Source organism: Macrotis lagotis, chromosome X, assembly GCF_037893015.1.
Source record: "Macrotis lagotis isolate mMagLag1 chromosome X, bilby.v1.9.chrom.fasta, whole genome shotgun sequence".
In the NCBI taxonomy this organism is placed as follows: Eukaryota; Metazoa; Chordata; class Mammalia; order Peramelemorphia; family Peramelidae; genus Macrotis; species Macrotis lagotis.
The window spans coordinates 77943551-77958311 of NC_133666.1; the positions used below are offsets into that span (position 1 = coordinate 77943551).

Genomic DNA, 14761 nt, shown 5'->3' on the forward strand with positions numbered 1-14761 from the left:
CATCAAGAGCATCTTTGCCTGACATATAGCAGATATTTAATAAATGCTTGTTCTCATCCTCTCCCTCCCATCTTTGTTATCAATAAAAATTTATTAAGTACCTACTATGTTCCAGGCACTGGGCTACGTGAAGGAGTCTTTGAAAAGCTCACAATCAAAATGGGGAAGAAAATAATATGCAATCAAACTATGTAAAGAATAATAAGAAATTAAAGAGGGAAGTGTTCAGACTTCAAGGAAGCTGATCAAAGCAAGAACTAAGAAGGTCAAGAGTTCCAGGCACCAGGAAATGCCAATCAATATGGGTTCCTCCTGAACATTCACAACCATGCATATTCATCATCCTCAGGACTGACTGAAATAACTGTTACCTTCTTTCTCCCCCATATTTAACAATTCCATGATTCCAACAAAAATATCTGAGACCACACTAATCCCGACCAGTTAGCTGAAGTCCTACGATGGGATTCAAAGAGTCCAAGACACACCAGTGGCTTTGACTGCATATACAATTTACAAACCCCTAGATAACTGAGCCACACAAATGCCTACCATTGGTCATTCCACTAGGAGCAACAAAAATCAAAAAGTGATGAGAAATATGACCTCCCAAGCCAAGAGGACATAGAAAAGCACCTTCTCAGGCTTTTTCAGTCTTCCACAATTCCCAGTAATGATTTCTCACCAAAACCAACCTGTGTCAAAAAGCCACCAGAGTCCTCAATGCTTATATTAACAATGATCACCAAAAATATATGTATGACCTATTATCAGATTACTCAATGTCATGGGGAGAGGAAAAATGTAGAACTCAAAATCTTATAGAAAGAAGAATGTTGAAAATTCTTTCTACATGTAATTGAAAAAAAAATAGCATTAAAAACCCCGCAACGATAATCAATCCACGAAAACATGCCACAAACAGCTAGTGTTGAGGAAAACAAAGAGAATCAAGGAAAGGGGCACAAGAAGTTATTGAACTCCTTAAAGAGTCATCTTACCTAATATAGATATCGCATGGAGTCTGGCTTGAACAGCTTGTAACCTCTTCTTATGATTGGAAAAGCCATGGGCAAGCCGGATGTGTGTAAACAGCAGCATCTGTGAGAAGGGAAGATGCCCATTCTTATCTTCCCCTTTCACATAAGCTGCACAGTCTTCTCATAAATTACTCCTTACCTGGCCAAAGAGGTCATAAGGGATACAAGAGAGTGGGTCCAACACCAAGGTGGGGTTGGAAGAACTACTAGAGCCTAATGAACTTATTTATTCCTCAGAGAGCTGGGAGGAAGAAGATGACACCCACAAATAAAGCATTCTGTCAAAACTTGGGAAGCCAATAAAATTGTAAGACAAAAACCTACGTGCTTAAGTTGCTGTTTACAAAGCAGGAATTTCCCTAACAATCCATCCCCCACTCAAAGACCCATTCTGGGCAATACTATACCTGTTTATCCTTTGGGATGCTATACATTTTTGTGAGGGATTCCATGATTTCAGATGGACTTTCAGAAATCTGTATTGGAGAGAAAAAGGGGGAGGAGGTGATTTTGAGATAGACAATGGTTAAGATCCAAATAGTCAATGAATCACAACAACAATTAGGCTGTGGCTGAGGCAGGGACTTCTCTTACCTTATCCAGCTGCTCTATGTGGATGTAATGTAGTGTATTACTCGATGTCTAAAAGGAAAAGGAGAGACAGGTAAGAAAGTACTGTCCACTTGACCTCCTTTGCTACCTACCCCTCCTTCAATGGGAACCTTAGGAATTAGTTTTGATTTACAGTAAAGAAAACAAGCCATGGCTAAACATAGACAAGAATGTGCCTATCTTGGGGAAAAGGGCTCCTCTGGGTCTACCCTCTTGGCCACTGCTACTAGGGAGGCACAGAATCAAAACAACACTATCGTGTTGCCCTAAATATTCTATTTCTAAATCGACACTATGTCCCAAAACTCTGGGGCAAGGAAAGCGGTGTTTTATTAAACATTCAACAAGGTAGCTTTTAAAAAGGCGGTAATGAAGTGCAAATGATAAGAGACAAAATTTGATTTTATAGGAGTAAATAAATTGCACCAATCAATGACATTTCAACATCTACTTCTAATTTTGACAAACCCAATAGAAAGTGACAAAGATGGTCAGGGTGGCACAGGTGAGGGGAAGTAGCCCTGCCATTTCAAACCACAGTCGAATCACTCAAAAGCAGGTGTTGTGGAATGGTGACAGCAATGACACCTTTCATCAAGGGTCAAGCTTAGAAACTTGGGATCCACTCCCTAGTTAAAAGGAAGTCATAAAGTGCTGGAGACCCCACTAGAACAAAGCGTGAGACTCACCCTTTTCTCAACTTTGACCTCGGCCCCTGGATCTGCATAGAATTCAAAGTGTAGTGTAGTTGCACTGGGTGGGTATTTCTGTGTATAAAGCACAGTACAGAATCAGAAATTGAGCTAGAATTAGGTAGGGAGTAAAGCCAGTGGTCCCTCCTCAACAGACTGTCATGTCACTCCTGACACCTAGGTGCAGTGGGGTCACTGTGCCCTGGAGGGACTCTGATTACTCTGACTTCTGGTCACATGGGACTTCTCTTCCAGAGAAAAACCCTTGGCTGACTTTTCTCTTCAAGAGGGTACAATCCCAGCCAGGCCCACCTTTTCCAGAGTCAGTTTAATGGAAACCAAAAGGAGAAAAGAAGAATGAAGACTACCCACAGAAGGATTTGGCTGGTAGGACAGACCCAAGGCCAAACTCCAGCACCAGCTCCAAGTACAGGTACAGTATGCCAAGGTTTTGGGCCTTGCATAATTACTGTGCCAGGAAGGCTCTTTCCTTCAGCAAAATCCCCTCCCTCTAACAGGGCTTTAATATAAGAGGCTGAGATTCCTCATATCAACAGGAAATAGAGACAATAATTGCAGGTGGTACATGAAAGTCCTTAACCAAGGATAAAAAAAGGCCAAGGAAATGACTCCCAAATAATTGAATTTCAATGAATAATCACTTATGTTTATCTAAAATCAAAAAGCATGGGATACAGTCCCCTGAGGAAGGATCCAAAGTCAACCTAGATGGCAAAAAAGAAATCACCAGACCACAGCATGGAAGAGTGGAAACTGCATTGAAAAGAATTAATCTTTGGAATGAAGTGACTAAGATGAGGCTAGAATCACTAAGTTCCCATCATCCCAATGGGGGGGTGGGGAGAGAGAAAGAATGTGAGCAAAGAGGGAAAAAAAAGCACTCTTTCTGGGTCCTTTTGAATACCACTGAATTTATCTGTGAATAACGGACAGCCGAGCCCAACACACCAGGATGCATCATGTTGCAACTGCCTCATGGTACACTCAAGTGTGTGCTCAAGGTTATTATGAATGACAGAACCGAGCAAAGATTAGATATCTAACTCATCCCAGGTCAGTTGCCCCAACTTTCAACATATGGGGGGGTGATGACTTAATTCAAGAGCACAGGCCAGACCTAATCAAGGTTAAAGATGTGTCAGGCCAAGTAACCAAAAGCATAAAGGTTATGCACGAATGAATGAGGAGACTAAGCATTCTGAAAATACAGACTCATACAAAATGACAGGCACTGTCTACACTGGAAGAGGCTTGACAGCTGGCACTGTAAAGTTAACAAACCTCAAGGGTCCTACCACTGCCAAATTATGCCACAGCAGTCCCAAGGGCCAATGTCATGACACTGGTCCACTACCAAGTGGGCCTCGATTCCTGGCCTCTCTTTCAGGTTTGACTATCAAGCACACTCCAGTCTTGTAGGAGTTAAGCAGAACTGATGCACCCACAGACAAGCACTACTAAAGGTCTGAAGCAGGTCAAAATGTCTTCATTTCTTTTATGGGTACGCAGTCCACAAGGCCAAGATTACTCCCCTCAGGGACTTCTCAGTGGCAAAGGTCAGAAAAACGGACAGCCCAAATGGAAAGAGCAACTTACCATCATATGCAGGTCTCGACAACACTCTGCAAGTCCAAAGCCATTTTCCTTGCCGCCCCAGCTCTGTGGGAAATGACAAGGCAAAGTTACAACTTGCCACACAAGAGTCAGGTCAGTGTTGCTTTCCCATTGAGCTAATCAACAGTGAGGTTGGGTGGACTGAGACCTGAGTTCAAATCTGGCCTCAGATACTTCATAATTGCCTAGCTGGGTGACCTTGGGCAAGTCACTTAAACCCACTGCCTTAAATAAATAAAAAACAAAAAACAATAAAATTAGTCACCAGGGGCTTCCAGACAGATGTCACATTTGGTGTCCCCACCATAGTTGAGACAAGTGACCAGTCTAAGATTTTATCATTAGAGCCTTCAGCAGATCCATTTGTGTCCTTCCCAAAAGGGCATGCCCACAACCAAATACTTTCTGTGGGGTCTGAAGTCTCCTGAGACATCATCTAATCACAAATTATTCCATCTTCTATACAAAACTGATTATTGAAAACCAAGGAAAGATTTTCTTCCCATGGATTTTTCTTCATTATATCCATCAAACAAGGGCCAGTGACAGTGCTAATTAATGATGATATTTAGCTTCTCTGCAAGTCATAACAATCATCAAAAGAAGGTCCTATTTATTAACCTCATTTTATAAATGAGGAACCTGAATCAAACACAGGTAAAGTGACTTGCTATAGACCAGATCTGAACTTAAGTCCTCCTGACTCCAGGCCTGCTGCTCCACCCTTCTTCCTACTCACCAAATGAACTGGCTTTGTGGGTATTTGAGTACCCTTGAAATTTTTTAGCAGAAAATAGCCCAACAAAGTGGGTGATGGGCTTTCAAGGTGCCTAAGCAAAGGGTCACACACCAATCTTCACCCCTCCTCTAATGAGTAGCCAAACCTTGCTGTTTTCTGCCTGACCAACACCCCCTTCAGTTGGCTTCTCCTTGCTCCACTTTCTTGGTCAGAGTACTTTGTTGGAGAACCCCATCACCTCTCTCTCTCACTAGGTCACTTCAAGTGCCTTGGAGGTCTCCACACTTCTCTTCCCTCACGTACTAACATTACTGGAATTGTGCAGACCTGACTGTGAAAAGTCTGTTTAGCTTTTCTAATGTAACCCACCCAAACTCTCATCTAGCTTCACTGGACATTGCACTCCATTCTCCCAAATAGTTCCATCTGCTCCTCCCACATCAGCTTCATCTCAGGTAGGAGCAAAGATTTGTTTAAGGTTATACAGCTAAATTATAAAATCAAGGACTAGTTTACCTGTCAGATCTATGAAAAGGGGAGCAGTTTATGACTAAGGAAGAGATTGAGAACATCACCAAACACAACCTAGATGATTTTGATTAAATTAAAAAGTCTTTGCACAGATAAAACCACTGTAACCAAGATCATATTAAAAAAAAAAAAGCCATTCCCCAGTTGACAAACAGTGAAAGGATACGCAAAGGCAATTTACAGATGAGGAAAACAAAGCAATCCATAGTCATATGAAAAAATGCTCTAAATCATTATTAGAGAAATGCAAATTAAAGCTTCTCTGAGGTACCACCTCACACCTCTCAGACTAGCCAATATGACCAGAAAGGATAATGATCATTGTTGGAAGGGTTGTGGGAAATCTGGGACACTATTACACTGTTGGTGGAGCTGTGAACTCATCCAACCTTTCTGGAGAGCTATTTGGAACTACGCCCAAAGGGCAACAAAAATGTGCATACTCTTTGATCCAGCAATACCACTACTGGGCCTATACCCTGAAGAGATCATGAAAAAGGGTAAAAACATTACTTGTACAAAAAAAATTCATAGCAGCCCTGTTTGTGGTGGCAAAGAGTTGGAAATCAAGTGAATGTCCTTCAATTGGGGAATAGCTTAGCAAACTGGTATATGTATGTCATGGAAAACTATTGTTCTATTAGAAATAGGAAGGATGGGAATTCAGGGAAGCCTGGAGGGATTTTCATGAACTGATTCCATCAGTACAACAATCAGGGACAATTCGGGGCTGTCTGCAAAGGAGAATACCATCTGTATCCAGATAAAGAACCTTGGAGTTTGAACAAAGTTCAAGAACTATTCCTTTTAATTTAGGGAAAAAAACCCCCTGATATCTTATTGTCTGATCTTGTTATCTCTTATACTTTTTGTTTCTTAAGGATATGATTTCTCTCTCATCACACTCAATTTGGATCAACGTACGCCATGGAAACAATGTAAAGACTGACAAACTGCTTTCTGTGGGGGGGATGGGGGAGGGAAATAAGATTGGGGGAAAAATTGTAAAACTCAAAATAAATAAAACCTTTAATAAAAAGGTTACACAGCTAGAACTAAGCCTCTGGAAACCATAAAATGTTCAAAACAGAAGTGAAAAATTAATGATGATGTGGATACTTGTCCTGCATTCTTGAAGATGACCATGATATCAGGGAGGTGATTATCATGACAAGCACAGGATCTAGATTTGAGTGAAGGGGTGTGGTGCTAAGTTCCCAGTCTCGCTTTCTCCTCCAAAGCTGTCTAGATGCAGTGGACAGATAGGAATCAGAAGGACTGGTGATAGCTCTTGATGCAAAGCAATCAAGTTTAAGTGACTTGCCCAAGGTCACATAGTAAGTGGCAAGTGTCTGAGGCTAGATTCAAACACCGGTCCTCCTGACTCCAAAGTCAGTGCTCTAATCCACTTAACCAACTAGTTCAGCAATGTGAATTGCATACAAGTGAAGGCATAAAAATGACTTGGAAGTTTTACCTCAAACCAATCCAATCAATTTGCTGCCAGCAGTGGCTCAGTTTGCAGCAAGGACAACGCCCCCCCCCCCCAAAAAAGCAGTAGCAGCAGCTCTAGAGGAAAAAAGTGGTAAAGATAAAGTGATCAAGTGAAACCAAATAATGAACTTTCTGAGAAGTATTAGCCTAAGGAAAAATTGATGATGTTGTGAGCTAAAAAAAACAGTAAGAGAGGAAAATTTACAACAATAAAAATTCCTGCAAGCATCCAGAAAAACAGCACAGAAGTCCTGGAAACTTGAGTCACAAAAAGTGAAGCTTGACAAATCCCCAAATAGCATCCCTCAACAATAATTATCTAGCACTTTCAGGAGCCAAAACTGGACCAGAGTTGAGAGGGAACTTTGAAAGAGAAGAGAAACTTGGAAAGGCAAATGTTTCCAGGAGCAGGGATAAAGAATCTTAACAGCTTCAAAGGCCACTTACTGGTAAGGAAACCAGAGGGAAGGAGGCAAGAAAAACAATACACCTCTTAGGGAAAACTGAGCAAATAGAGGGGGTCTGCCACCTAGAAAGACTCAAAGTGGGCATCAAGCAAACATCACTCGTGACTGAAATAGCCAAAAAGAAAGTTGGATACATCTTTGACAATAAACAGTGTGGAGAAAGGCAGGAAACAGTTTGACTTCAATGAACACAGACACGAACGCAGTAAGGTTTCAAACTCTATCTAAATGGAAAAAAGTAGAGATGAAAAGATTAAGAAAATAATACCAATAGCTGTAAATAAAACGAATTTACCAAAGGAAAGAAAAGAGAAAGAAGAAAAGATAAGAGCTCAAAGCAATACTCCGGGAGAGGTCTGCTAAATCATAGCAACAGCAATCTGATCTTCACCCCCACTAAAAGAGGACCACTGAATCAGTGGTTTATTTTTAATGAACAAAGAGAAGGAAACATGAAAAAAAAGAGAACAGTTTTAAAATTAATGTGCAGAACTTGTGATATAATTTTTAACAAGCAAGTGGTAGGAAAGAAGACTCGCAGTTTCATAAAATACTGGCTTTTGGCTTCTGTTACATGAACCCAAATGTTCTTTTTGGGTATTTAAGCTCAGAATAAAAACAGAAGGCATGATATAAAAAGAGTAAAGACAGGATGTGACAAGAGAAGGAGGGAAAGTTAAGGATCAAGGGAGATGGAGGGAAAGTGAAAACACAATCTAACCTTTCTAATAGGAAAGTGGGGAAAGGAGAGGGTTTGGAAGGAAAGATGATGAGTCTTCTATCTGATGAACCTACACTGGAATTTGGGAGAGATTCTGAATGGAAAAAATAGAACCAGGAATCATTCACATGGAGCTGATAACTGAACCCAGGGGAATGAACAAATTATTGAATGGGAAGGTAATGGAATACTATGGTGTTGGTGAGAAATAATATAGGGGAAGGTTTCAAAGAAACCTGGGAAGATAACATATAAATTGATGAAGAGTGAAAGGAACATTTATTTGTACAACATGAACAACTATAAAAATAAACCAACTTGGAATATCCAAAGCGTACTGACTCATTACAATGACAGAGAAGTAACAGCCTGGGGTACAGAATCAGACATCTACCTATCCTATTTTTATTTGGGGAGTAGGGGTAGTAAAAGAGATAATGCGTATGACCAATGTGATATCTGGTTTGATAATGTCTTTTTTAATGAAGATTCTATTTTGTTTTTCGTTTTTCTTCCAATGGGGGAGACACTGGAAAACAAAATAGAACTTTAATAACTGTAAAAAAAAGAGGAACACATAAATACATAAAACAAAGAAGGGGCTACCCAAATTGTTTTATCTAAATATAAGGGCATATTACTGAGCTTTGAGAAAGATAATGTTTTCAGAGAGACATGACAAATAATAAAGAGGAAAGTGAGCAAATCCTGGAGAACTAATTCATTGAATAACAAACATCATGAAGAAAAAATATCTTTGAAAGACTTCACATTGATTACAATAATGTTTGTCTTTCATTTTGCAGAAGACCATAATATCAGGGAGGTGATGCCATGACAAGTACGTGAATTTCAGTGAGTGAATTTGAATTTGGATTTGAGTGAGGATGCTTGTGCTAAGTCACTTTCTCCTCCAGAGCCATCTGGTCCAGTGGCCAGATATGAAATCAGGAGAACTGGAGATGGGCCTAGATGCAAGGTAATCAGGGTTAAGTGACCTGCCCAAAGTCACACAGCTAATAAGTGTCTGAAGCCGAGTTTGAGCTCCAGTCCTCCCGAATCCAAGTCCAGCACTCTATCCACTGGGGCTATTTAGATGCTCCTTAATGAAATTATAAACCACAAACCCAAAGGTGTGATGTATCATCCTACACACACACACACACACACACACACACACACACACACACACACAAAACAAAAGATGTTATACATAACAGAAATTAATATATAAAGCACAGCAAGAAAGTTAGGAGAACCAAGAGAAAACATTTCCATGAAAAATCTAGAGAGAAGGTGATCAACTGTGTCTGACCCAGAGAGGTCAAAAAGGACAAGGGTTGAAAAAAAGACCTCAGCTGGGTTTAGAAATGAAAAAGTCATTGGCAAGGTTGGAAAGAAAACTTTCGGTTGAATGATGAGGTTAGATGTTTAAGAAAAGAGTGAAAGCCAAAAATGAACAGCCAAAATCAAATGAGATGATAAGACTATGGGAAAGTGGGGGGAAGACAAAAAAGGTTGTGCGTGTAGATGGGTTTGTCTTAGAAAGATGCGTCATTTCATTACTCAACACAAGAGTAAAGGCAACAAAGCTAATGGGTAGGATGTCTGAGAAATATGAGATGAGGAAGAAGACTGAAGAGGAAAGTTTTCTGCAAATTTCTCAATTACGTTTGGTGAAAAATGAGGGAATGCCATGAGAGGTGTGAATAGTTGCTATAGTTGAGTAAAAGCATGAATCAAATAAGGAAGGTCCACAATGATTACCTAACTATAACAAGGGCCCACGTAAGATTATGTAATTTTAACTTGTAGTGCAAGATGAATATGTGATTTCTTCTACCTTCATTCAGCAGCATATGCATAGGAACCAAAGAAGTAGAAATCCAAGGTAGAAATTAGGTAAAAATCAAGCATAGACAGGAATAGAGGGGGCAAGGAAGGAAACTCGTGTGTAGAAGATACCAATTCACCAATGAGTTCACATAAGAAAATGTGGGGGGGAATAGCATAGGAAAGAACTGAGGTGAGGTAGAAGAATTGAACATAACAGTGAAGGCAAAGAAGGACATTAGGAATTCTCAAGAGGGAAAGAAGGACTGATCAAAAGGAATGGTTATGATAACAAAGAAATTTCAGAGTTGATTAATATAAGCAGTGCCAGACTCATAAATGATAGATAGGCAATATTAGCCCATCTCTGTGTGGAACTGAAGGCAATTAGAGGAGTAAGTGATGAGAATTCATTAAGAAAGAATGAGATCTTGAGGGATTTCAGTAGATAATCAATCACCAAACATTTATTAAGCAGCTACTGGCCTAAGTGCTAGGTTAAGCATTGGGAATAGAAATAAGAGTTTCTGCCATCAAGAAGCTTACACTCTAAGCATCCATGCTGCAGGGTCTATGAGAACACAGATTTACTAATGTACTGAACTGGTCCAAGTCTTCTGAACCATAACAAAGAAAAAGGAAAAAGTACATCAAATGGTTCACATCCTTTGACCTGGTGATTACATTGTGGCAAATATAACCCAAGGAGAACCAAAGTAGAAACAGAGTCTATGTATCCATGTAAAATGTGTGGAGAAACAAAGCAGATGTGAAAGAGTGGAGAATTTCTGAATTAGTTGGGGCTTAAGAAATGAAATGGAACATTTCTGCAAAAATGAGATATATGAATAATGATAACGAGGAAGCCTGAGAAACGTGGGAAGGTCAGGTGAGTCAGAAAAAAGGCAAACCCTGAGGAAATCAAAACAAAGAGGAACCCTCAAACAAACAATGACTGATCTTCACCCAAAAGTAGAGGCACAAAAAACACAGGTTCCAACTTTTGGAAGAGACTAGGAAAACACAGTAGGAAGAATTACATGCATTGTCTGGCAGGAAAGTCTGCTATGTCAGCTGCTTTGGCAGAACTCTTTTCTGATTTTTCTTTACTAAGGGTAACAGATAATGGAAATGCTGATGTTCAGGCATTTCAGTCATGCCCAACTCTTTGTGAGCCCATTTGGGGTTTTCTTGTCAAAGATTTCTGTACATTGCTATTTCATTCTCCAGGTGATTTTATAGATGAGGTAGCTAGGTGATGCTAGAGTTAGGAGGACCCAAGTTCAAATCTGGCCTTAGAGACATGATACTTACTAGATATTTGATATCAGGAAAGTCACTTAACACTGACTGCCTCACATCCAGGGCCATCTCCAGTCATCCTAATTCCTATCTGGCCTCTGGAGCCAGAGGAGAAAGTGAGGCTGAAGAACCCTCTCACTCAAATCCAATTCACTTGCTTGTCATGGCACCACCTCCTTATGGCAGAGTCTTCTTGGGGATCAAAGGAAAACATCATCATTGTTACACAGCTGAGGAAATTTGAGGCAAAAAGTTAAGTGACTTCCCTAGGGTAAAATGTAAAAGACAAAAAGGGGACAATGATGCGGAATGAAAACTTCAAGTATCTTATCAGGACACAAAAAAGCTCAGAATCAATGATTTTGGCACCCACCCCTTTACTGTTTTTCTTTCATCCAGAAATGTAAAAACATATACGGTATAAACAACATGTAGAGAAGAAGCTTCAAGAAGGGAGACAGGGAGGGGCGGAGCCAAGACGGCGACATGAAGGGATCAAGTCTTAGGAGCTCTCTGATAAAAACTCATAAACTAAGGACTCTAACTAAATTTTCGAGAGACAGAACCTACAAAGGGACCCAGTGAGGCAGTTCTCCTACTCAAGGTAACCTGGAAAAGAGCAGAAAGGATCTGTTCCCCGGGGTCGGAGGGGCAGCCTGCCAGAGGGGTGGCCCGCCAGAGCCAAAGAACTCCAGCCTCTGGGAGGCAGCCCCAGGGTGCTGGGAGCCGTGGCTCACAGCAGCGGGGGAGTCTCCTGAGCTTTGTGCCGGGAGCTCCAGCACAAAGTGGGGGAACAGCGGGGGACCTCTGCCAGAGCAAGCACGTGGAGCCCAGCCCTCACGGCACACAGCAAGCAGCTTGGTCTTTTGGCAGCCTAGACCCGGAAACAGAAGCAGGGGGAGTTGGTAAGCAGGAGCCCCCAGGGCATGAGCCCATTGAGCTGAGGGAGGGGAGTGAAGAGAGACTGTAGAGCTCTGTCCTCTGCCCCTGGAACAGGACTCTGGGGCTCTGACCACATTCAGATACTGATTCCAGTCTAGCCCCCCCCAATAGAACAACAGGGCCCCCCCACCTCGGCCCCTTGGGAGAAGGGGGCACTTATGTTCATTCACAGACCAGGAGGGAGGACAGAACCACACACACTGAGACTCTTGTGGAAGTGTCCCAAAAGCTCAGGAAGCACCCCAAAAAACAGGCTTAGGCTGGGAAAACGAACAAGCAAAGAAACAAGAGGAAGACCATTGAGAAATATTTTGCAAATGAGCCCAAGATACTCAGTCCGAAGATGAGGAAGCACAAGCTCCTGCATCTAAAGACTCCAAGAAAAACAGAAATTGGGCTCAGGCTATGATAGAGCTCAAAAAAGACTTTGGAAATCAAATGAGGGAGTTGGAAGAAAAACTGGGAAAAGAAAGGAGAGAGATGCAGGAAAAAACATGAAAATGAAGTCAGCAGCTTAGTCAAGGAAATCCAAAAAAATGCTGAAGAAAATAGCATGCTAAAAAACAGCTTAGGTCAAATGGATAAAACAGTTCAAAAAGTTATTGAGCAGAAGAATGCTTTAAAAAGCAAAATTGGCCAGATGGAAAAAGAGATAAGAAAACTCTCTGAGGAGAACAAATCCTTCAGACAAAGAATAGAATTCAGGGAGATTGATGAATTTACCAGAAATCAGGAATCAATACTTCAAAACCAAAAAAGTGAAAAATTAGAAGAAAATGTGAAATATCTCATTGAAAAAACAACTGATATGGAAAACAGACTTAGGAAAGATAATTTGAAAATTATTGGAATACCTGAAAGTAATGATCAGGAAAAGAGCCTTGACATCATTTTCAAAGAAGGAAAATTGCCCTGATATTCTAGAAGCAGAGGGAAAAATAGAAATGGAGAGAATCCACCGATCCCCCCGAGAAAGGGATCCCAAAAAACCAACCCCCAGGAATATTATAACCAAGTTCCAGAACTCCCAAGTCAAACAGAAAATATTACAAGCAGCCAGAAGGACACAGTTCAAATATCGTGGAGCTGCAGTCAGGATCACATAGGACTTAGCAGCAACTACATTGGAAGCTCGTAGGGCTTGGAATACAATATACTGGAAGGCAAAAGAGCTTAGAATGCAGCCAAGAATAAACTACGCAGCAAGGCTGAATGTCCTCTTCCAGGGAAAAAGATGGACTTTCAAGGAACCAGGGGAATTTCAAAGATTCCTTTTGGAATGGCCAGAGCTAAACAGGTTTGATCTTCAGATACGGGACTCAGGTGAAGCATGGAGATTGGAGGAGAGGGGGGAAATATGAGGGACTTAATGAGGATGAACTGCATGTATAGAAAAATGTTACTGATAATATTCATATAAACCATCTCAGTTAATAGAGCAGGTAGAGGGAGCTTTTATAGTTGAAGCACAGGAGAAAGCTGAATTCTAAGATAAAATATGGTGTAAAAATGGAGTCAATAGGAAAAAAAGGGAAATGGAAAGGGAGAAAGAAAAAGGAGAGGGGGAATAGTCCAAGATATTTCACATAATAAGATTTTTTTTTATTACAATGAGCTATTGCAATGATATGGAAGGGGGGGGAGGCAAGGGGGAATGAGGGAACCTTTGCTCTCATCAGAGATAGCTAGGAGAGGAAACAGCAAATATACTCAATGGGGTATAGACAACTGGAGTAAGAAGGAGGGGAGAGCAGGGGGAAGGGGTGGGGATGTGAATAAAGGAGGAGAGGATGGACCATGGGGGGACAGTGTTCAGATATAACACATTTTCTTTTTTACTTCTTGCAAGGGGCTGGAATTGGATGGCCTGCCCAGGACCATAGGGCCAGGTGGATTCTGGGCCTAAGGGGTGGTATGGGGGCTCAGGGCTTCTTGGCCCCAGGACCAGGGATCTGTCTGCAGCGCTACTCAGCGACCCTATAGCAGAGTCAGAGTGAAAGGAGAGAGAAAATATAGTACATGGTAGTGGAGAAATAAGAAAGGAGGGAGTTGCGATCAGCAATGGCAACTTTGGAAAAATATGGAAGTAACTTTTGTGATGGACTTATCATAAAGAATGTGATCCACTCACGACAGAGTTGATGGTGTTGGAACAAAGACTGAAGCACATTTTTTGTTATTATTATTTGGGGGAGGGTGCAGGGCAAGTGGGGCTGGGTGGCCTGCCTGGGGCCATATAGCAGGGTGATCTTTGGGTGTCTGGGGCCGGATTCAGACCCAGGTGCTCCTGGCTCAAGGGCCAATGCTCTGTCTGCCACCCAGCCACCCCTACTATTATTACTATTTTATTTTATTTTGGGTCTTTTTTTTTCCTTCTTTTTGGTTCTTGCAGGGCAGTGGGTATGAGGTGGCTTGCATGTCACATAGCTGGGTGATTATTGGGTTTACAAGGCTGGATATAGACTCGGGTGCTCGTGGCTCCAGGGCTGGTGCTTTGTCCATTGCGCCACCTGGCCATACCTACAATTATTACTATTATTTTTTTTAATTTTTTTTCTCTCCCCTTTACTTTTTTCGCCCAAGCAAGTCTATCTATATTCATGGGGGAGGGGTATTTTGTTTACTTGTAAACAAGTATATTTTATTAATGTAAAAAAAATTTGTACAAAATGAGAATAAAAAATAAATTAAAAAGAAAAAAAAAAAGGAGGGAGAGAGGGGCTGCCCCTCACTGCCTTTGTACACTGTTCCTG

General features: G+C 41.2%; 1 protein-coding gene across 9 annotated transcripts in view; it reads right to left on the minus strand.

Annotated features, from left to right (window-relative positions):
* The window catches only part of HUWE1 (HECT, UBA and WWE domain containing E3 ubiquitin protein ligase 1), a 122331-nt gene that overhangs the window by 72417 nt on the left and 35153 nt on the right, over positions 1–14761 (minus strand). For all 9 annotated transcript variants that reach the window (XM_074201727.1, XM_074201728.1, XM_074201730.1 and 6 more), the window contains exons 7-11: positions 3962–4024; positions 2342–2419; positions 1635–1682; positions 1448–1516; positions 1002–1101 (exon numbers count right to left, since the gene is read on the minus strand). In XM_074201727.1, coding sequence (XP_074057828.1) covers positions 1002–1101; positions 1448–1516; positions 1635–1682; positions 2342–2419; positions 3962–4024 — 358 coding nt within the window. The remainder of the gene's footprint in view (positions 1–1001; positions 1102–1447; positions 1517–1634; positions 1683–2341; positions 2420–3961; positions 4025–14761) is intronic.